This window comes from Neophocaena asiaeorientalis, unplaced genomic scaffold, assembly GCF_003031525.2.
Source record: "Neophocaena asiaeorientalis asiaeorientalis breed wild unplaced genomic scaffold, Neophocaena_asiaeorientalis_V1.1 scaffold540, whole genome shotgun sequence".
NCBI classification, from domain to species: Eukaryota; Metazoa; Chordata; class Mammalia; order Artiodactyla; family Phocoenidae; genus Neophocaena; species Neophocaena asiaeorientalis.
This window is the reverse complement of record NW_020172141.1, coordinates 1,583,731-1,605,878: the sequence shown is the minus strand read 5'-3', so window position 1 is coordinate 1,605,878 and position 22,148 is coordinate 1,583,731. Positions and strand designations below refer to the sequence as shown.

At 43.0% G+C, this 22,148-nt stretch overlaps 1 protein-coding gene across 2 annotated transcripts in view; it reads right to left on the bottom strand.

Annotated features, from left to right (window-relative positions):
* MYOCD (myocardin) overlaps positions 1–22,148 on the bottom strand; it is an 88,786-nt gene that overhangs the window by 41,054 nt on the left and 25,584 nt on the right. Inside the window, exons 2-4 of one of the 2 annotated variants that reach the window (XM_024753373.1) lie at positions 13,074–13,139; positions 3,434–3,489; positions 1,956–2,031 (exon numbers count right to left, since the gene is read on the bottom strand). In XM_024753373.1, coding sequence (XP_024609141.1) covers positions 1,956–2,031; positions 3,434–3,489; positions 13,074–13,139 — 198 coding nt within the window. Of the gene's footprint in view, positions 1–1,955; positions 2,032–3,433; positions 3,490–13,073; positions 13,140–22,148 lie in introns of those variants that run through there. The other variant, XM_024753379.1, reaches the window with a different exon arrangement.

The window sequence follows — 22,148 nt, the reverse complement described above, 5'->3', positions numbered from 1 at the left end:
TCTGCATCGGCAGGCGGACCCTCAACCACTGCGCCACCAGGGAAGCCCTAAACAGGGATTTTAAAAAGTTGAATTTATCCAACAGGCATTTTCTCATCTTTGGGAGAGTGGGAAAGGTCACTGACAAGCCCTGAATCACCGCTCTATTCCTCTTTGGGTGAGGCCCTGACTTACTTCTGTGCAAGAACGTGGAAGAGAACCTTGTGAGCCGGTGGTTGCTATAACGCAGGACTGGAAGTTAGGGTTCCACGAGAGTTTGTAGCTTTCCGCTCAACTCTGCACATTTAGAAGTTGAGACCTTTACGGACGTCCTGGTCCTATTTTTCTATTAATATCCATCTACTAACCCAGGCTTAGTGTCTGGCCGCTGCTCTAGAAATCTCCACACAGGGGAGGGCTAGGGATGTCTCATGGTTGCAACAGGTCAGACTTGCTTAGAAGCTACATCTGCAAAGCACTCGATGTGGGATGGAGAAAACATCAATATTCCAAACCCCAAAATGGAAGTTTCTAAGCGCAAATCCTGTCCCAACTACCCGTCAGGCCAGTGCAAGGGCTTCTGCTACACCCCCTGCCTCAGGGATCTTTCTGACCCATCCTGCACAGCCATACAGGATTCATCCTCAGAAAACACTCCTTTCTTGCATCCCCTCCAAGATGGTCCTCTCCATCCGTCTCTCAGTCTGGTTTCGCAGGCTCGCCACAAACTGAATCCACCCCCTACATGACCTGAGATGGTTGATGCCCAAACTACCACTCCAGCGAGCCTGGTCCTTTGCCTTCTGCCCCCCGCCCCCCATCTTCCTGAGGTCACCTTTGTACCTGCTTACTTTGTTTCCCCGCCCTAACAAAGTCTTCCTGACTCCTGTTCTTACAGCTTCGACTACCCCCAGCAGTTACAAGCATTGGTCCCTAATCTTATATTGCTATTTCCAAAATCAGACCATGAACCCTTGGAGGGCAAGGGTCATTTATAATCTAGCAGATCCTTGGTGCACCAGGGGGCCAATTCCCAGTTTCTGTGGGGGGGAAGGGTGGGTTTCATGGGAACCAACAGAGACTAAGCTTGGGGTTTCTGTGGTTCATAGCCTGATATTTTAATTCAAGACTGGCCTGATACGACAGATAATGCTTTCTTGATTATAATATTATACATACGTACTGTTGTAAGTATGGAAAACGCTAAAACATTATGCAAAAGTGAAAGCATTAGGAAACTTCCCACTTAGGGTCAACTGTTTTTAATAACTGGGCATCTTTCTTAATTACTTATACAGTATTTATTGGTAAGTCTGTATTTCTTCATCATAGAATCTGACTGTAAATACAATTTATGTACATATTTTTGCCTCCCCGATTTTGACTGTAAATATAGTTTTGTCTTCTGGTCTCCTCACTAAACATCATTTTGTAAGCCTCTTCTCATTAAAACATGATTCTTCTAAAGCCTCATTTGTGGTAGCTGCAAGTCATTCAATCACACGGATGGTGCATCATTTATTCAGCCTCTCTACTATTTTTTGACGTTCCACTGATTTCAATGTGTCACTATTTAAAGTAATTACATGATAAACATCATTGTACATAAATCTTTGTATGTCTGATTATTATTTCTTTGATACAATACTAGACATTTATTACTGGTATGAAGGATGGACATTTTAAAGGAAGTTGATAGATGTTGGACACTCCCTATGTGCTCAGAGAAAATTGGGAGGTGGCACAGCTCAGAATGAACGCCAAGTCTGGTACTTCTTGGCCACTATATGTCTTCCCAATTTGACCATCTACATGGCCTCAAATGACTAGATGAGAGCTCAAAACCACCACTTTGGAATGGCAGGGGACTCTTTCTAAGGGGAGTTAGCAATTGTGCAGAGACAAAGGACCCTGGAAAATGGCCCACACTCCATTCCCACTGATGGGCCCCAGTTTATGACTTTGGGCAACCTTACCTTGGAGTATGTGCATTTTCACCACGTCTGCACGGTCGGACCTGTTTCTGACCTTGTGCTTCAGGGTGTCTTCAGCCTGTTAGACACAAACACAGAATGAATTCTGCTATCAACCTCATACACTTGAGTCACCTAGTTTTAACTCTAAAAGAAACCCCTTTTCTCTCAAAGGGAAAAAGTCTCTTTTTGTTTGTTTTTTGTTTGACAAATGCAACATGCAAATATCTCTGTTCTCCTACGTCTTGATGAAGGAGGGCTCACAAAAACCTCTAATAATTTTAGGATGGAAAAATAAGATAAAGAGGCCAGGCAGGTACCTAATTATAAAATATCAATAAAACTGTCATGATACTACACTGCTTTTGCATGAGAGCCAATCCTATTCCATTGCCTCTTAAAAGAGTCAGAAATTAACTAGAGTCAGAGATGAAATGTAACCTCAGTCCATCCAGTATAACGTGACAACATGTGCCCCCCTCCTGTTTTGCCCTTGATCTCTCTCTCAAGATGTGAAAATGTAAATCCTGCAGACCGAGACCCACTGTAAGCTGGGAGGACACTTAGAGATGAGCTATTTACTGAGTCTCATGGCTTCCTTGATGATGGAGCTGTCTGTAGGGATGGCGCTGGCTGTGGCAGGGCCACAACTGGACCTCAGGGCTCTGATTTCTAGTTCTGGGTTTTTATCCCACTATCCTGAATCTCTTAATTGGCCCCCAAGAGGAGTCTGGGGATCACTCCAGTTCTGATGAAAGACAATTATTCTCCAGGCAGTAGGAACCCCAGCCTCTCACGAGTGACTCTGAAGAGTCCCAGGGCTCTGCCCCTTCTTCCAGCCCCTCCCCTCACTAGTTGCCAGGCTAAGACGTCCCAGGAGAAAGATACCTAATGGCCTTTCCTTCTACATACACCGCTGATGCTTGCTCAATAGCACTTACTGTATTGGTAAATTCAAGTTGCAGAGATTTGCTCTGGAGGTACAGAATATACACCGATTTCCCCCCTTCAAACGCTAAAAGAAAGAGAAATAAATAGAATTCCTTTTGCCTTTAAATAGCCATGAATAAGCTCTGTATCTGCAGGCCCTACCCTACCACTGAATTGGATTTAAAATAATCTGATTGTTGCTGAGAAAAGCCTGTCACGAAAGAGAGGGCAGCTTGCCGACACACCTTACCTCCCTGTTTCATGTCTCTCTGACCCCCGCCGCATCCTTGCAGGGATACCCCCCGACATCAGAAAGATGGGGGACATTTTCTTAAAGCTAATAAACAGTAGCTTCAAAGCCAATACTATTGATCCCATTTCCACAGTTTTCAGTTTCTAGGAGGAAGATTCCGCATGGTGTGCGGGGAGGGGACCAGCAAATCGGTTGAGTTTGCAGGAGAAATTCTACCCGCTTTCCCCCAAGCTTAGCATTCAGAGATCCAGAGGCTGGAGCCTGAGTTCAGGAAGGTGGGAAGTTTGCAAACAGTTACCTTGCCGCTATCCAAACGTTTTCTTTGCTCATGGAATTCAGGTGGGCTTTTCAGGGCTGAAACAGAAAGACACAGACGTGAGCAGAGAGGGCTTGGGGCCGGGAGCGGCGTCGCAGTGCTTGCCGGTGTGCTTGCCGAGCGGTGCACAGTGGAGATGCGATGGACATGTGATGGCCTTCATCAGGCCACAAGCAATGGAAGAGGAAAGGCCTGGAGGTCACCAGCTTCCCTGAAGCCGCAGAATCCAGAGGAAGGCGGACGTCAGCCTCAAACAAGAGGAGCAGCAGAGACAGAATACGCGACAGGAAGAGAAGTGGCAGAGACAGGGCATTCCAAGATGCTGAGGAGGGACAAGCCTGGGGGACGAGACCAGGCAATGCTCTAGCTTTAGGGGAGACTGGGGTGACTACCACCCTCTTTGACTTCGCTCTGCCCTTGAGTGCGCAAGTCTGGGTGGAGACTGCAGTCCGTGGAGGAACCTCGTCCCGCGTTGCAGGAGGGGACTTGTCCTTTGGGTCAGGGAGTTGGCTGGTGGGGTAGGAACATGCAACCAAAGGGCAGTGAGTGAGAAGCACAGAATCAGACTCTGAGGGCTGGAAGGGACCTTGGAGATGGTGAAATACAGCTCCAAGCCTGAGGGGAATGGGGAAACGGAGGCCCACGGAACGGGACTGCCTCGCCCAGGGTCACACAGGTAGGGCTAGGAGCCTAGGTCTTCTGGGAACCTAACTTCTTTCAGGCTGTGATGCTGAAAATACTAACATGCAGTAGACAGGGCACTGGTCCCTCACAGCTCCCAGTAGCCGGAAACAACCTGGACCGAACGCCGGCCTCCCTTCTTTCCAAGACCCGCTGCTCCCCTTCCCAGCTCCCAGCAACTCCTCAGGTCGATGCACTGAACTTCTGACTTTGCAAAGCAGTGGAACATCGTTCAGCAAAATTCTACCTTTTTACTGGTTTTCCTGATCCCCTGGAACAATTGCAACCAGAAGCCATAAAGGACCGCCTTTCATCAGAAGCGATGAGGCGGCTCAGAGGTTAGAGAATCACATCAGATAGTTTTCTGGATAGTCGGTCTGGACAAGTGGGCGAATCACGGGATCCAGGTTTCTAATATTCACTCCCACAGATGTCAACTCTCAAGCGGCAGGCAAGAAAATATTCTTCCAAACCTTGGCTGGTATAAAAAAAAATTGGATTTCTAGCCAGATGGGCACTTGGGGCTGTGTGTGTGTGTGTGTGTGAATGTGTGTGTGCGCGCATATGCGTGAGCGTGTGTGCCTCATTCAGCCTTAAGACCATGCCGAATTTGAGCCCAGCTCTCGGACGGGCTTGCTGGACAGCAGGCAGACTCCACTGTGGTCCTGGCAACTGATTGACCACGTTATCCTCTACTGAAGATGCTGCCTGGGAAGCTACTAAGGCGTGTCTGAGTCTTCCTGTCTCACCCCGACATCTGCAGTGTTGACCAAAGGAACGCACAGAGTAGTCCCAGCTGGCTGCCTCGTGCCAAGGAGGATGGACAGGCACACCGTCCTCCTCGATCTGACCAGAGACTAAGAGGCTTCCTTCCTTACAGGAAAAAAAGAATCGCCCGTTGCTTGACTATCGTATTTCCCATGGATCTAACGGCCCCAGTTTCTCTTTGCTGCTTTTCACGCTTAAAATGAGCCTCTCTGCCAACCCTGTCCTTTTCAATGGCCGCTTTCCCCCTCCCTGTCTCCTCACTCAGTGGCTCTGGGGAATCATCTGGAAAACTGTGCAGGCCTGCCGCGTTGCTCACGCCTTTTCTCTGATTTGGGTCTGACCCTCATCCTGGGTCAGGAGGCTTGCTGTTATTTGCACTTGATCACACTTGCGATTTATGTTGATGGAGTTCTGAAACCGTCTCCCATTTCCCCAGGCAACCAGATGCTACGAATCTGCTTGAAGTCCAGTGGGCCCTGGTGAGTCCGTACAATCTGAACCCATAGGTCTGCACCTCTGTCCGACAGTCTGGTGGTCACCTAAGTGGGTATTATATACTGGTGCAGCTTAATCTCTTCTATAATCCAGAAAAGGAACTGATCTCAGTGTGGCCTTATTAAGTGGTTAAAAAGAGCAACACAGCCTTTGCCTGAAGAAGCAACCCTAAGGTAACAGCATGAATCTATCTTGAGATCGCTTTTACATTCCAAACTCAATTGGTTTTAATTGGGCTTAGGACTTAGGGGCAGTTCATCTGGTTCTCTTATCCCTGAGGCTTTTCAATTCTTATTTGCGGAACTTATTAATTCTTCTACGAAACACTGCATTTCCTGTATCTTAGCTTACAGAGCTATAAATCATCACTTCTTGGTGTTAACTATTCCCCTGTGAAATGACTGTACAGTCCAGTTCTCCAGGGCCAGGAGCACAAAGGTCTTCTGGGATCTTCTGCCCCAGGGTGGGAGAGGCTACGCCCATTTAGCCAGAACTCGGGAAGGAAGCTAAAAAATCCACACACTGTGTTTCACCCCACGCTCTTCTTTTCAGGGCTTAAGGGGTGTTACGTGGGGCACCATTTGGCCTGCCATGGGCCCTGTGATTGACATTTGCCTTTTCTGTGATTCCAGAGAATGTGGGTTTTAGCCACCTCCCCTGAGGGCCACTGAAAGCCATAATGCACCCCCTATCCCGGTTGACTTTTTGGAAGAAAGGACCTCCTTTGCTGCCAGCCCTGGGAGTATCCAATGGCAAAATTTTGTATTTAAGGGACGTTGACATTTAGGACTGAAAAGGAATTTGGATTTCTAAATTAAAAAAAATAATAAGTCAATGTGATCTCAAATTAAAATACGGTTGTAAATTCAGTCAACCCCACACCTAACTCACTCCGCCTGGAGGAAGATGAATCGCTTCTCACAGGGGAATTCATGTTCTCCCCGTGGAGTTTAGTTAGGGGCTGTGCCTATTTCTGTCCCCGCGGCTCCAGCTAATTTGGGTCAGCTGTGTGTATAAACATTTGCTTACTCAGAGCTCAGGAAAAGATCCCAAGATAAGAACAGGCCTCTGGCGGTCCCCTGCTGCTAACCTCCTGCTTCCAGCAGGAGCCCAGCAAAAGGAGAAAACAGGCTGCAAGGCCGTGGACCATCCGTCAGGGAGAGGGGCCTGGCTCTCACAGAGGAGGGGTCTGGGGCTGGTAGCAGCTCTGGTGGCAGAGGCAGGGCCTGCCTTCTCTCCCAGGGCCGCTCACTGCCAGGCTTGCAGGGGAGAACCCAGCTCCACCGGTATACGGATAAGGACCAAGAGGCCGCATCTCGGGCAACAGATGGAGCAACGGTTCTCAGAGTGTGGCCCCTGCACCAGGGTCTTCAGCAGCACTGGAAACTTGTTAATAATACGAATGTCCAGGCCTACGGAATCCAAAGCTCAGGTGGGCCGTAGAGGGACGGAGGGGTCTGTGTTGGAACGTGCCCTCTGGGAGGTCCTGGCGCCCCGGCGTTCACAAGGCCAGTGGCTGCTGATCTAGAGTCCTTGGGAAACTGAGAGTTCAAAAAGTGGGGAGTGACGTCTAGGACTGACTTCTCAGTATTTCGAAAAAGCGTGTGTTTGCCCAGAGAAAGGCTGCTTAGTTCGATGAAACTGCCACTTCTCATACTTGCTGTCTCGAATCAGAATAACTTGGGTTAGAACTGGTTGTTCTCATCAAGAAGCACTGGCTGGTAAGCTTATATGCCACTAATTAAAGACAGATATATGGATTAATAATTCACATATGTAGGGTTCTTTGGGAGGAAGACAAAACTAATTCAGACGCAAGACCTATGGCAGTAATGGGTATAGTTTAAAAAGTGACTAAAATTTTGGGAGCCTTCCCTGCGGGCTCTGTCCTTGCTTTGCCATCTATTTTTGGTACAGCCTTGAACACGTCTGATAGGTTTCCTGTGTTCTCAGTTTCCCACTTACAAAATGCATCTAGTAGTACCTGTTCTCTCTTGACTCTGCTTATAAGGACAAGTTGGACCACGAGTATTTTTTTTTTTCCCCAAACAAATGGGATCCATGCTATGGGTGTGATAATGCTTTGGAAATTGTCTTAACTCTTTAGGTAGGCAACAGATTGCCTATTCGGTACCCAAAGAATGGCCTTGGGGGTCTAAAAAGAGTGCATTTTCCCTACGGAGCTCTGTAATATTTAAGGCCTGGCTTGCACACTTGGGAGAGTTTAATGCATCACACATGAATACTCTGGAATTTCGCAGAAGGGTTCGAAGACAAATTCAAAGGGTGCCTGTCATCACCGGTTTACTAGTTTCTAAGGAGCAAGGAACTAGAAAATCGAAGGAAAGAGGGAGGGAAATAAAGAAGTGAGGATTTTAGACCCAAATGGGCTTGGCATGAAAATCCGGGGCGCCTTTTTTTTTTTTTCCTCTCTCTGAGTTTGAGATGTTAGAAGGAAGGGGAGAGGGACAGATGAAACCCTCGTGCCGTGTTCTGCTCAAACAGCCAACAGTGTGTGGTACGTAGGGTGCTGTGGGGAGAAGCCAAGTCAGATGGAGGCACTGAGGAAGGGAAGGAAGACTTTGCGCCCCGTCAACGTCTCAAAACTATCAGGAAGCTGCATGTGCTGTGGGTGGAGGAATTGCCCCGCCATTCTTCTTGCTATGCAGGAGGACCACAGAATTCAGGGATTTACCAAGGCTTTGCAGTAAGTATGTAGCTGCTGAGGCTTGGATTAGTCTGTAAAACAAATAAAGGCAGCACCATTCACAGACAGCTCATCGTATCTTTCCATTCATTGACATCGATCAGACCATGGAACCAGGCTGCCCAGAAACTTCTTTCTGGCCAGCGGTGCTTTCTCTGAGTCTCTGGGGAGAAGTCGCAGCCTCTCTGGGCCCCTGGGCCTCTGTAATCCACTTCAGTTCTCTAATCTCATTTTCTATATTCCCCGGAGAGTAAACTCAATGTTCCCTCCTCTCTCCCCTGGGTTCATATAGATGAGCCCCACTGTAGTAGCAGAAGGAAAGGGAGAGAAAGTCATCCATTTCCTTCAATTCTCCCAGAAACTCACTCCGTGTAGCGGTGGGACATTATCCAATATTATTAATGGGGATAACTAAGCAGGAGCGATTTGGGGAACCTTCTGGACTGTAGGCTCTTTGAAACAGAATTCATGTCTGACTCCTCTGTGTTCCATAAGGCCTTCCTCCCAGCAGATGGTCGAAATATTTACTGAATTGCTCTATGACCATTGTTTTCTTTTTGCATTGAAAACTCAAGAGCTGATCGTCTTTCTGCACTAAGGCTTCTGAAACGGTTGGAATAAAATGGTATTTAAGATTCAACCCAGAAGAGTGATGCCCAGAGAAAAGAAGAGAGTGGGGAAAATCTGCCCGAGAAATAATGAACAGATCTGAGCCCCATCCATAGGTCTCCAGAGGACGAGCCTGGGCTCTATCTCAAAGGCAAGAGAAAATAAGAGAAACTTGATGTCCTCTTGCAGCCTGGAGCCTGGCAGGGAGGGGTGGCAAGGCCATCCCTTTGAACTCTAGTTGATGGTGACAGGCAGGCAATTTGAAATCTCCGTTTTGAGATTCAGAGGAAGGATTTTGGAGAGGAGTCCAAACAATATATTCTTAAAGTAGTATTTCTACATTAACGTTGAGAGGCTATTTCACTCAGATTTCACGACTCTTTGGAAAATGTGAATTCCACCACTGATACTCTAAACGTGAAAGCAATCTTAGAAGCCAACCTGGGCCCGTGCTTCTGGCCCGAGAACGCTTTCCCACTGTTTAAAGTTTTTCAAGGGGCCGTGTGCCTTCCTTGACTAAATTCAAGGAAAAATGCCTTTAGGTGCATTCAAAGCAGCGGAAGGGGAAAATCCTAGACCTATAATACATACAAGTAAGATATGAGTACATGCTTAAGAGAGGTGAGGAAGGGCGATTATAAAAGGGACTTTGAGTCTCTGATTGCTGTGGCCTGTTGGTTACTCATCAGTAACTTTGAAACCTGCAGGATGCAAAGCCCACGAAGGAGGAAGGAATTAAATTCAATCCACGTGGACCCGTTTCACCAGCCTACTGAAAATCACCCATGGTCCCACTGGAGTCAGTGGGGGAGAAACCTTCTACTTAATCGTCAATTTGGCGTGCATTTGAAATGAGACCAGCCACAGAGCAAACTCAGTGGAATTTTCCATTCACTCTTGGTCACGGTGAGACATAGATTACAACGTAGAACCCAAAGCCATTTCATTAAAACCATGGGCTTTTCCTTGGCATTTTCACATATACACGTTTTTATTTTCCCAAATTCCAACTGAATTTTTCTGGCCACAAAATGCTTGATGATAGAAACTTAAGGAAGTGCTTTTACAGTTCCAGCGATTCCTTTTGAATATTTGAGTCAAGAGCCCTATACCAGGATCAGGAGACACGGGTTCTGGCCTCAGCTCTGCCGCACTAGGAGAGGACTGCACTTTTGTTTGCAATGGACAATGCCCTTGGGATTTAATCTAATGTACAACTCATGACTAATTCTGTCCAAGGAGACCAGGCGTTTCCACTGACCAGCTAAAAACTGCAGAGCCATCCGATAGCACCATAAGGGCGATGGACAATTCACCTGGCCATAAGCTTCCCATTTAGGCAGTTACGACAAGTTTGAAAATTCAGGGGAAGCACTGCAATTATTTCCAACGTATGGATAACGTGAGATCGTGTTACTAATTTTATTGTGCGTGCATTTAAAGTCTCACAGCTCAGGTTTGTAAGTAGGACCACACTGGGCCCTGGTTTTGGGATGTTTGAAAAGCCGCCTAGGCCTCTCCAATCTCGGTTTCATGGAGGTTAAAGACAACGAGACGTGGACTAGGGAAGGGATTTTCAAACTCTGTTTGAAGACGACCAGCGCTCTGGGGAGGATAATCAGGGTCATCTAGGAGGGATGAGGGGAGCCAGGTGAATGGGACAGAGGACCCCGACCCTGTTCCAGTCAGTGTGTATATATATATATTTTTTTTTTTCCCATAAATTAAAAATGTTTATTTATTTATTTATTTTTGGCTGCATTGGGGTCTTCGTTGCTGTGCACGGGGTTTCTCTAGTTGCGGCGAGCGGGGGCTATATATATATATATATACACAGACACAATATCTTTAACTATTAAAAAACATTGAAAATCCGTAAATTAGATGATCTCCAATGACTACCGGCTTTGCTTCCCTCCATTCTACCCCCTTTCTTCCTCCTTTCCTCTTTCCTTCCACTTCAAAAAATTCAAATGATAGAACGAAGACATAAAGAGCCCTATTGTAGCACATAACTAGTTTCACCCTGACTCATACTATGTGTCTCTTGTCACCTTTTCCCCTGAAATCTCGAGTCTCCGTGAAGGACGGTCCTGCTCACTGTGGCCCCCCACAGCACCTGGCACACCACCCTGCAGAGAGTCTTCATCATGAAACGTGCTGAGTTTGATTGAGTTGAAAGGACCTTGAGACTGTGGGCTCCTGTTCCTTCCTCTGGAGCGGCTGCTTTTACACACACGCCCCCGGGGGCGTTGAGTAAACAGACTGCATGTTTCACGTCTGGGTTGATGAGGCTACCATCTCGGCCCCCAGCCTCTCAGCAGGTGCAGAGGCTCGTCTGGGTCTGGCTTCCCCGGAAGCACTAAGTCATCGAGGTCTAGGGGCTGGGCCTGCAGGGTGCACCTGCTGCGGCTCTGACATTTTTCCACAGCAGAATCGACACCCTTGGGAAGCCTGGAGAGGAGGTGGCTAAAGAGTAAGGAAAACTGACAATGCTTAATCAACCCTCCTCATTTTGCTGAATTAAAAAGAAGTATCATTGCATTACTCTTAGGACTTTCCCCCAGCAATTATCTTAATCATACAGTGGGCTATGGATGCAAAATTTCTGTCAAGCAGTATTTCGTTAATATGTACACTATGTGATTCTGAAAATCCTGGAGAACAAAATATTATATCTTCATTGGATTCGACTCTACAAATGGACATTCAATTTGCAAGACTTACATAAGGGTGTTATGTAAAAATGTACCATCGGGTTCATTCCTATTTTTATTAGGTGTTTCACTGACTCCCTGAAATTTAACCCCAGCAACCTAAAAACAAAAGTTTATTCTCGTCCAAAAGCCAGCTGCAAGACCCAGGCTTGGATTATTTAAGCACGTAGGTTAAACTTTAAATCAGCTGTGAACGGCTTGAGGGGATGCAAAGGTACCAGGCCTCTCTATTCCAATTGCCTTTCCAGAATTAAGGGAAAGAAACACCCGTGAAGGAACAGATTATTTTAATCCCACTGAAACTGATGTGCTCATCTTCTATTTGAGGGCACGTGGCAGAGACTGTGGTCTACTGAGAGGATCCTGGTGGATCTACACTTGTCTACACTCCATTCTTAGGGAATCGTTCTTCCAGACGCGGTTAAACAAATTTGATTCTACGTGTCTTCTACAGGATTCTGAAAAAGACTGGCCTGCTCACATCGGAGTGCGAACGTATTTACCTGTCTTGAAGTCTGCAGACTCTTGGTCTTTCCTGGGTTTTAGCACCTGCCCTGCTGGGCTGACTGAGATGAAACAGGCCACACAGACTTGTACCTTTGGTTTCTCTTCCTAACTGTACATTTTATTGAAGCAGCCTTTCAACTGCAAGGTGAGATCTTTCTTCTGTGCTTTAGCAAACCTCTATAAAAGTTGTTCTGCCATAAGGTCACCTGCTGTTTATTCTTTGTAGGGCTTAGCCATGAACAAAGAACTTCACCTGAATTACCAAAGGAAAGGGGCTTAAATATTCTTAGTTCTGTTCTGGTTCTGAAGCACGGACAACACTTAAATTGTTTGGACCTTGGATCACAGGGCACCAAGGTTACTACCTGCAGGACATTCAATCAAGGGGCACATGCTTGCTTGTTGCATGCTTGACCCTGAAGCCACAGTCATGACAAGGACCTGGATTTCCGCAGGAGTCATTACGGATACTGACTTTTAAATTTTGCTGGGGTGAGAAGTTAGAAAGTGTCACCTAAAGGAGCTTACATGGTGATTCCATTTCTCCAGTACTTTTCCTGTTTCTATAGCTAACCAAAAGTTAGCTTCCATTGCTAAACTGGCAGGAAATTTCAAACGTATCTTCTAAAAGATATGATAATCCTTCTTCTTTGACCCAAATGATGGCCAGTAATTCAATGTTATACCATTTTCACTAGAGTGGTATTACCGCTCATTATTCCAGAAAGGAAGCACTGGACAATATTCAATTACTTGTGGACTCAGGTACCCAAACAGAAGTGAAACCGAGGAGGTGAGAAAAAGATGATGTGATTGATGCTTCCGGAAAGAAGAGTGATTAGATCCAATTCTAAAAGTAGGAGAGAGGGATGGATGCCCATAGAATTGTGTTTGTCCTGTAAACAAACCACTGCATTAGAATTTTAGGTACAACCTATATGATTAAAGGGAAGCCCTTACAGGTGAGTAGCATTTGGGGCTAAGCCTCCAAGGTCTGGGATTCCTGCTGATACAGAGTCTGTGAGGATCTGGGGAGACTGATCCATGGAATTAGACTATGACCTCTGAGGTGCTTTCCAGCTCTCAAGCTGCATGGTCCCATGGTACAGATCAGTCAATAAGAGATGCAGCTACTCACGTGGTATGATGCCTTGGTTAGCCAGCTGTTCTTGGGTCCTTCTCTGTTGAAGCCGTAACTGTAAAACTTAGAAAAGCAAGTGTTAGTTTGTGAGTTGGGCCAAGACCGATTGCAGTCACTTCTATTTGCCTTGTACTTTTTTTTTTTTTTGCATCACTCTTCTTGCATTATTTCTAGAACAGTTCTGAAAGTCTGCGTGAAGGACACTTGCGTGTTTGTTGTAGACGTGGAGAAGGAAGGATGAGAGAAGCTGAGGGGGTTGCAGGGTTTTGCAGTAAGTGGGTAACAGCCAGAGACTAGAAGACTTGTCTCCTCTGTGAAGTGAATGTTACTTTCAAAGCACCATGCTCTGTCTTCCCCTGCTATACCACCTGGGAGGTGAATACCATCAAACACTGCTGGGAACTTGGCCATGATTTCAAAAGAGGAGACGGAGTAAAGGAAGCTTGGCCTCTCCAGTCTCACCTGGGTTCAAATCCCATCTCTAGCCCCTTCCTATGTGGGTAACTCTGGGCAAGTTGTTCAACGTCTCTGACCCTCAGAGTGTTTTCATTTGTAACTGGGAACAATGCCTGCCTTACAGGATTGTTATATAGTTTGATTAAACTGTATATGCAGAGTGCTTAGCAGGATGCCTGGCACCTAAGTCATCAATAAATGGTAGTATTCTGAGAGTTTAGAATCCCATCAGAGAAGGGCTATTGGAGTCATGCTTTACTTAGAAAAATTAAAACATTGTAATCTGTCCAAACTATAAATTATAAAACTTTGTTACTATCCCTAGCATATTATTTATGATTTTCTCATTCTCTTCACCCCTTTCCTCCTAAAAAAATACCCATCATCTTTGGACATTTACAATTTCTCAGGGAGATTCTGAGTTTGCCATCTTGGTTCCCGGGTTTAAGTTGCTCAGGATAAGAACAGAAAGAGCAGAAATTTTCAAGGAGAGGGATTGGTTTAATCACCTTATAATGAAAAGAGAGAATAAGCATTGCTTTTATGAAGATGAAATTAGAATGGAGAGAAGAGAAGCAAAGATGAAAAGGATATATGGGCTGATGTTCAAGTTTATTTAGTATTTCAGAGTGAGGCTTCAGAGCAAATGCAGTCATAAGATACACTGAGAGAGTAAGGGAGAAAGACAATTTTAAAAAGTGTTGCTGTGGGTTTTGAAATTAGCTTCTCACCAAACTTCTCTGGGAGAGACCAATGTTGCTGAAACACTTTTAATTACTTTTGGTGGCTAGACTGTGCTTCACTGAATAGCCTCATATGACTCCATCTTAGGACTGGACAACAAAGAGGACTAAATTATTTTACTTTGTGGATAAATGAAAACAACACGAGTGTTTATTATTCAAGCCCTCCTTCAGACCAACCCTCTTACTGATAAAAACCATAAACTCTGAACATAATGTGAAAAATAACTACGTGAGGATTCTGAATAGTGACAAAATCAGGCAGACTGTAGGGAGGAGTTGAAACTTGGAGAGGTGACTTACATGCGCAGGTGAGTTTCTCATTTTGGGGTGGGAGGCTTTGCCTTGAGGGTGGCCTGTAGTCATGAAGTGGCAAGTCATAGGTAGTTAAAACTCCAATAGAAAACCTGCTCATCTTTCTGGCCAGAGGAATCAGGAAAAGGTGCCCAGACAACCAAGGCTGCCCACCAGGGCATCAGGGGGGAAATCAGCAAGGGAGGGAGCTGGAGAAGGAAGGGGTTCCCTAATTCCATGTGTGAATCTCTGCAAGTTTCAGGTTGATCCACTAATGATGTCTCCATGGGGCAGATTCAAAGCAGCAAAGCAAAGGTTTAAAATTAAACTGGAATTTGAACATCTGTGCACACAGGCAAGAGAGAGCTTAAAGTGGGACTCTACCTGGGTTAACTGTGTGCTAAAACAAAAACATCAGCATTCTCCTGAGGACCGTAGGAGTCTATGTATAAGATTCACAATGTCCAGGATGCAATGCACAATTACTCTACACACAAAGAATTAGGAAAATGTGACCCACTCTAGATGGAAAAGACAATAATAAGATGCTAACCTTGAGATGACCCAGATGTTGGAATTAACAGACAAGGCCTTTACCTATTTTCAACTATGCTCAATGAAGTAAAAGAAAACATACTTGAAATGAATGTAAGGACAGGAAGTCTCACCAAGAAAACAGAACACATAAAAAGGAGTCAAATGGAAATACAAAACTTAACAGTAGAATATCTGAAATAAAAAAATCACCAAAAGGCCTGAAAAGAGAATGAATATTAGAGTAATTAATCGGTATACTTGAACACAGAGCAAACTGAAGAAGACAGAGGGAAATGATGGAAAAAGTGGACAGAGCCTCTGGTACCTGTGCCACAATATCAAAAAGTCTAATATCAGCTAATTAGAGTCCTAGAGAGAGAGCAGAAAAATAAATAATTGCCCAAACTCCCTAAATTCGGTGAAAAACAGAAATTTACAGATTCAGAAAGTTCAACAAGCCCCAAACCAGATATAGTCACAGAAAACCACACTTAGATACATCATAATCCAATGGCTGAAAACCAAAGAGAAGGAGAAAATCTTGAAAGTAGCCAGGAAAAACAACACATTACATAAAGGGAAACATTGATTTAAATAATCACAGACTTCTCAGCAGAAATCATGGAGTCCAGAAAATAAAACAAAATGAAAACAAACCTGAAACTGTCAACCCAGAATAAAAAATATCCTCTAGGAATGAAGGTGAAATAAAGATATGTTCAGGTAAAAGTGAAACAGGATAATTTGTTGCCAGCAGACTTTACTACAATAAGGAAGTAAATTCCTTATTACTTACTACTATGCTTAAGGAAATTCTTCAGGCTGAAGGGGAATGATAGCAGAAGGAAACCTGGATATTCAAGAATGATGAAAGCATATCAGAAATGGTAACTAGCTGGGTAAATTTTAAAGATTTTTTTTCTTCTTAAGTTTAAGAAATATATATGTCATATATGTGTGTGTGTGTGTGTGTGTGTGTGTGTGTGTATAAAACTGTTTAGAGAAAAGTCATATCATTGTCTGGTGATGTCCTTAAGGCATGTAGACGTAATACAGGTAACAATTATAACATCAAGGGCCCTTTGTGACAGCAAAGGCTATAGGTAGACTTTAGGTAGACACTGTAGGTAGACTACGAAAGGTTAATTATGTATATTCTCATCCTTAGAGCAACTAAAAAAAGATGCCAAGAGGTATAATTTAAAAGAATAAATAGATTAAAATGGAATGTTAAAAAATATTCAAATAATCTAAAACAAGGCAAGAAATGGGGAAAATAGAAACAAAAAGTAGAGGGACAAACAGAAAATGAGTACTAAAGTGGTAATCAATAATTACATTAAATATTAATGGGTTAAACACTCAAAAGCCAGATTATCAGGAGGGATTTTTCAAAAAGCAATATTCAATTATATGCTGTCTACAAGAGACACACTTTATACATAAAGACTCAGATTGGTTAAAAACAAATAGATGGAAAAGAGATACACCATACAAACAGTAATCTTAAGAAGGTGGAATGGCTGTATCAGTTAATATATACTTTAAGTCAAAGAGTATTAACAGAGATAAAGAAGGGACATTTCATAATTATAAAAAAGACAATTCATCAGGAAGACCTAGCAATTATAAATGGATAGGCATCTAATAAGAGCTTCAAATTACAGGAAGCAAAAACTGACAGAATTAAAGGGATAGACAATTTCAAAATCATGGTAGATTTTTAAGATCCCTCTCAACACTTGGTAGAACTAGATAAAAAATGACTAATGACATAGAGGATGTGAACAGCGATATCAACCATCTTGATTTAATTTATATTTACAGAGCTCTACACCCACTAACTACAGAATAAACATCCTTCTCAAGTGCACATAGCACATTCATCAAGATATACTAGACCATAAAACAAGTCTCAATAAACTTAAGAAAAACTGAACTCATATAAAGTATTTCTCTGATCACACTGGAATTAATTAGAAATGGGAACCAATGTGCTAGTTAGGAAAATACCAGGTGATAACTTCTAAATAATTCATAGGCCAAAAAATAAATCACGAGGGAAATTACAGATATTTTGAACCGAATGATAATGACTATACAACATACTACAATTTATGGGATGCAGATAAAGCAATGCTTAGAGGGGAACTTAGAGTCTTAAGTGCTTCTGTTAGATTAGGAGAAAGAGTTAAATAATCAATGACCTAAGTTTCTACCTTAGTGAGCTAAAAAAGAAGTATACTCAAAGTAAGGAGAAGGAAGAGAAATAAAGATCAGAGCAGAAATCTTCAAAACAGAAAGCAGACAAGTACCAGAGAAAATTAACAAGCCAAAGGCTGGTTCTTTGCCAAGACAACAAAACTGACAAAGCCTCACCAGAATTACCACCCTAGACACTCGACATTAGAAAGGATAACAGGAAAATATCATTAACAAATTTGTGCCAATAAACTTGACAATTTAGATAAAATCTCTTGAAAACTACAACTTACCAAAATTGATACAAGAAGAACCGGAAATCTGAATATGCTATATTTAATAAATAAACTACACTGATTACCAGAAAGTTCCCCCCTCAAAAAACCCTCCAAGCCCAGACTGTTTTACTAGTAAATTCTATCAAAATATTGTGATTGGAATAAGTGATTTTGCAAGTTCTCCATCAAATAACTTCCATATTCTATGTATTACACCAAAAGTAAGAATCCTCAATTATTTTGTATTTATCATAGATCTTAATCCAATAAAGGAAAGTTTAGAAAGATAACCTATTACTAGTGTCAACCATTTTGAAGTCTGCTTAAGTTCTCTAGATATAAAGCTATTTTGACTTAGACTGACTGCATTAAAGTAATAGAAGTGAATGAAAGAGAAAAATATGAAAACATTTTGAACAAAAAAATGGAAGAATTTGGTGATATGAATGAAGAGAGAAATATATATATATATCCCCACATGTGGAATCTGACGTATGGCTTGAGGCTAGACTATAACTTTAATTTATTCCAAATAATTGGCAAACTACATATATCTCTGCCATTTATTACAGAATTTTCCTTTGCTCACTGATTTGTAATGTTGCTTTCATCATTTATTAGAGTTCTAATATAAGCCATGATCTGTTTCTAGGTGCTAAGTTCTAATTTATACTAATTTACACTTCTTATCCTTTTCTCTCCTCTTAGCAGCAAAAGTAGTAAATGTTTTCTGTTTCAAGATGGCAGACGGAGTACACACTGATTGCTATAAATAACAGAAATGATAGTTTAAAAAACCTATACCTTCACAGAGAAAGAAAAAGGGGATTCCTCAGTGGATTGGAACCGTAAGTAATCTCTGAGACATAAAATGAATATGGAACTGACTGGATTGGAAAACTCATCCCAAGACATACACAAGTGAGTGACTGAAAGCCATGCCAAGAATCCTCCTTGCCTTGGAGCAGGAGGGAGTCTAAGGCTCAGTGTAACAGGATTGTTAATTGGGGTACCAAAGCTAGAGGTCTGCCCCTACTATGTCCTGTACCCCTCCATACACTGGATCGGGCATTGGTTATGTGGGATGAAACTGTCTCCAGGTGGGAGCGGTAAACAAGTCATCTTGGGAGACACAGTGGTGGGCTTCAGACTGTGAAGCAACATGTCTTTTCCCCACAGACTGTGCTCACCTGTGCACCAGACAGTCTAACAGGTATCCACAGGGCATACGTGAGGGTACAATCAAGAATCACCTCATCTGGGAGGAGTGTCAGCACCATGAAAGAAAGGCTCCAAACTTCAACGAAACAGTGTGAACAAACAGAGCAGGTATTTCTCAGAGACAGGCAAGATAATTTTCATTAATTAAAAATAAAATAAAATAACCACTTCATACCCATTAGGATGGCTACTGCTAAAAAAAAATGGGAATTAACAAGTGTTGATGAGGATGTGACGAAATTGCACTGCTGCTGAGAACGTAGTTTAGCTACTATAGAAACCAGTATGGTGGCTCCTCAAAAAGTTAAAATAGAACTACCATATGATCCAGCAATCCCACTTCTGAGATTCACTTTCAAAAGAAGTGAAAGCAGAGACTAGAAGAGATACTTGTACACCCATGTTCACAGCAGCGTTATTCACCGTAACCAAAAGGTGGAAATAAACCCAAGTGTCCACCAGTGAATGAATGGACAAACAAAATGTTGTGTAGACAGACAGTAGGATATTATTCGGCCTTAACAAGGAAGGAGATTCTGACACATGCTACAATGTCGATGAACCTTGAGGCCATTACACTGAGTAAAATAAACTAGTCACTAAAGGACAAATACTGCAGGATTCCACTGATATGAAGTCCCTAGAGTAGTCAAATTCATAGAGAAAGAGAAAACAATGGTGATTGCCAGGGGAGGAGGGGACCAGGCCATGGGGAGTTATTGTTTTAATGAGTATTGAGTTTCAGTTTTGCAAGATGAAAAAGATCTGAAGATGGATGGTGATGATGGTTGTAAAACCACGTGAATGTATTTAATACCGCTGACTGTACACTTAAAAACGATTAAACTGTAAATTTTATGTGTGTTTTACTATAATCAGAAAAATAAAATTAAAAACTAAACCAAAGGTCAAAGTATAACTTAGTTCATTAAAATAAACACACTCAAGTGGATGGCTGAATGAATACAGTTAAAAATAAATCAGTAAACGGGATGTCTGAGCCATTCTCTTAGAATGTAACATAGAGGGATAAAGGGTGGATAGCAAAAGCAATATGAACTCAATGTAGAAACACTGTAAGATACAGAAAGGCTTCCAGGAAAAAAAATACTCATCCCTGAACTAGAGATAACTATTATTAATATTCGATTCATGTACTTGAGGTCCTTTTTCCTATATGTTTATGTGGGATCATACGGTAAGTTTTCCTTCATTAGCTGCTCTTTTTAGTAATGTATCACAAATACATTCCTAGCCATTGAATACCCTTCAATGCATAGTATTTCATTTTCCGATTATTCCACAAGTGACTGAACGAAATGCCTGTTATTGAATAATGAGTTTGTTTCCCATATCTTACCATGTGAAACTGAAGCAGACGTTTTTTGTAGTTAATTTGGGGCCACGCCCTCAAGATATTACTTTGGGATACACTCTTAGAAGTGGAACTGTTTGCAGGCTTTTGGTCCGTAAAGCAAACAGCTCTCTTGAGGGGTTATTCCGACGACGTTCTTCTCACTAGCTAAGTAAAGCACGGCAGGGTTGTCCAGCACCCTTGGCTTTGCTGCTCTTATCACTTGGAAGCTGCTGTAATCCTTCTCTCCAGTGAAGCTGGTGGCCTGGTTGCCAGTTCAGTGCTCCAAGCCTACAGGGAGAGGCCAGACGGCCAAGGGCAGGATGATCTTGGCAGTGGCATTTGTCCCTGGGAGGCTTCTTCTCCAGGTTTGGCAAAGCTCTGACGCTACAGAGGTGGAGACTGAATGACCACATCCCTTTCCATGCCTGCTTCCGGCTGCATGTGGGAGACCCCTGCTATTGGGGCAGAAACCGTACCACTACTGGCCTTTCCCTCTGGGCACAGCTGTCCTCAGCTATTGTCTGGCCTCCATCCCTGACTGCCTCTCTGTGCTTTACTGACCAGCACTGCCCTCCCTGCTTTCAGCCTGCTGTGGCCATTTGTGTCCCCAGAGCTCTTGGCAAACCTCCACTGCTTCACTGTAGCTAAAAATACTCTGAGCAGAGGGTTGCTTTTCAGCCCAAGCCTTCCCCCACTCCCAGTTTCAAGCACCTACAAATTACGGGTATCCATGGAGCTTCCTCTTCGCTTCCTTTGAGGCCATACGGTTATCTCTGGGAGGTGAAGGGGAGCGAGTTCTTGGCGTCTTTTCCATGTCATCCCAATATGTTCCCTTATGGTGCTGCATTTGGGTGTCAGCCTGTCTTAGCTTTCAGAAACAAAGCAATTTTTTTTCCTCTGTTTTTGTGTTCATTTGGGCATCGTTGCCAGAATTAAGAGCCACATGTTTTAGGGATTAAAAAAAAAAAAAAAAAAAAAAAGAGTCACATGTTTGCACTCAGGTTGCTCCTTTTTTTTAAAAATTAAGTTTCTTTATTAAAAAAATCAAAATCATTACAATGTTATATTTAAGGACAAAAAGAGACAATAAAAACCAATGTGATATTTCCCCCGAATGTTAAAATAAAAACGTGATAATTATTGTGACCCATTACACAATAATTGTTAGGCAATATTTATATCATTCTAGAAATTTCCATAACTTGCCTAGGAACCAATAGGAAGATCTGAGAAAATATTAAGGTTAAAACAAAAAGGAATCCTCAGTACATGCTGTTCTTTACTACACAATATTTACATTAGTGATTTTTATCTAATCATAAAAATATCAGCTCTACTATATTAAATTCTCTTCAAGACTGACAAGTAGTCCAATTTGGTTTTCTTGGTACAAACACAGGTATTTATTCTAATCAACTTGCTTCTTTATTCATAAGTTCTGGGCTCTCAATTCTGATTTTCTTATCTGTCTGGGGCTTTTCTTGCCCCAGTACTACACTATTTGAATTATTCTAGATTTATGATAGATTTTCATGCCTGATAGGGAGGATCTTACGTCACCCTTCTTTTATAAATGTGTCTTGACTACCCTAGCCTGCTTTTCCCCCAAAATGAATTTCAGGATGTGAGTCGCAAGTTCCGTCATCACCCCAAGAACCTACCTCCCCAGAAGCAGGAGGAATATGTTCCTTTAGTATTCTGTAATCACAAGTGTGAACCCTACCTGGATAGGTAGCATCATCCTATTTAAGATTATTAAAGAATATATAGAAACCTCTGGGTCAAGTATAGTGCAGGACCAGGACTAGGTTCCCTGCATGCAGCTGGGGCTGAGACTGGATACCCAACCCAAGAATGGGAGCTAGAAGTACTATTCACAATAGCCAAGACATGGAAACAACCTACAAGTCCATCAGCTGATAAATGGATAAGGAAGATGTGATACATATATGGAATATTACTCAGCCATAAAAAAGAATGAAAT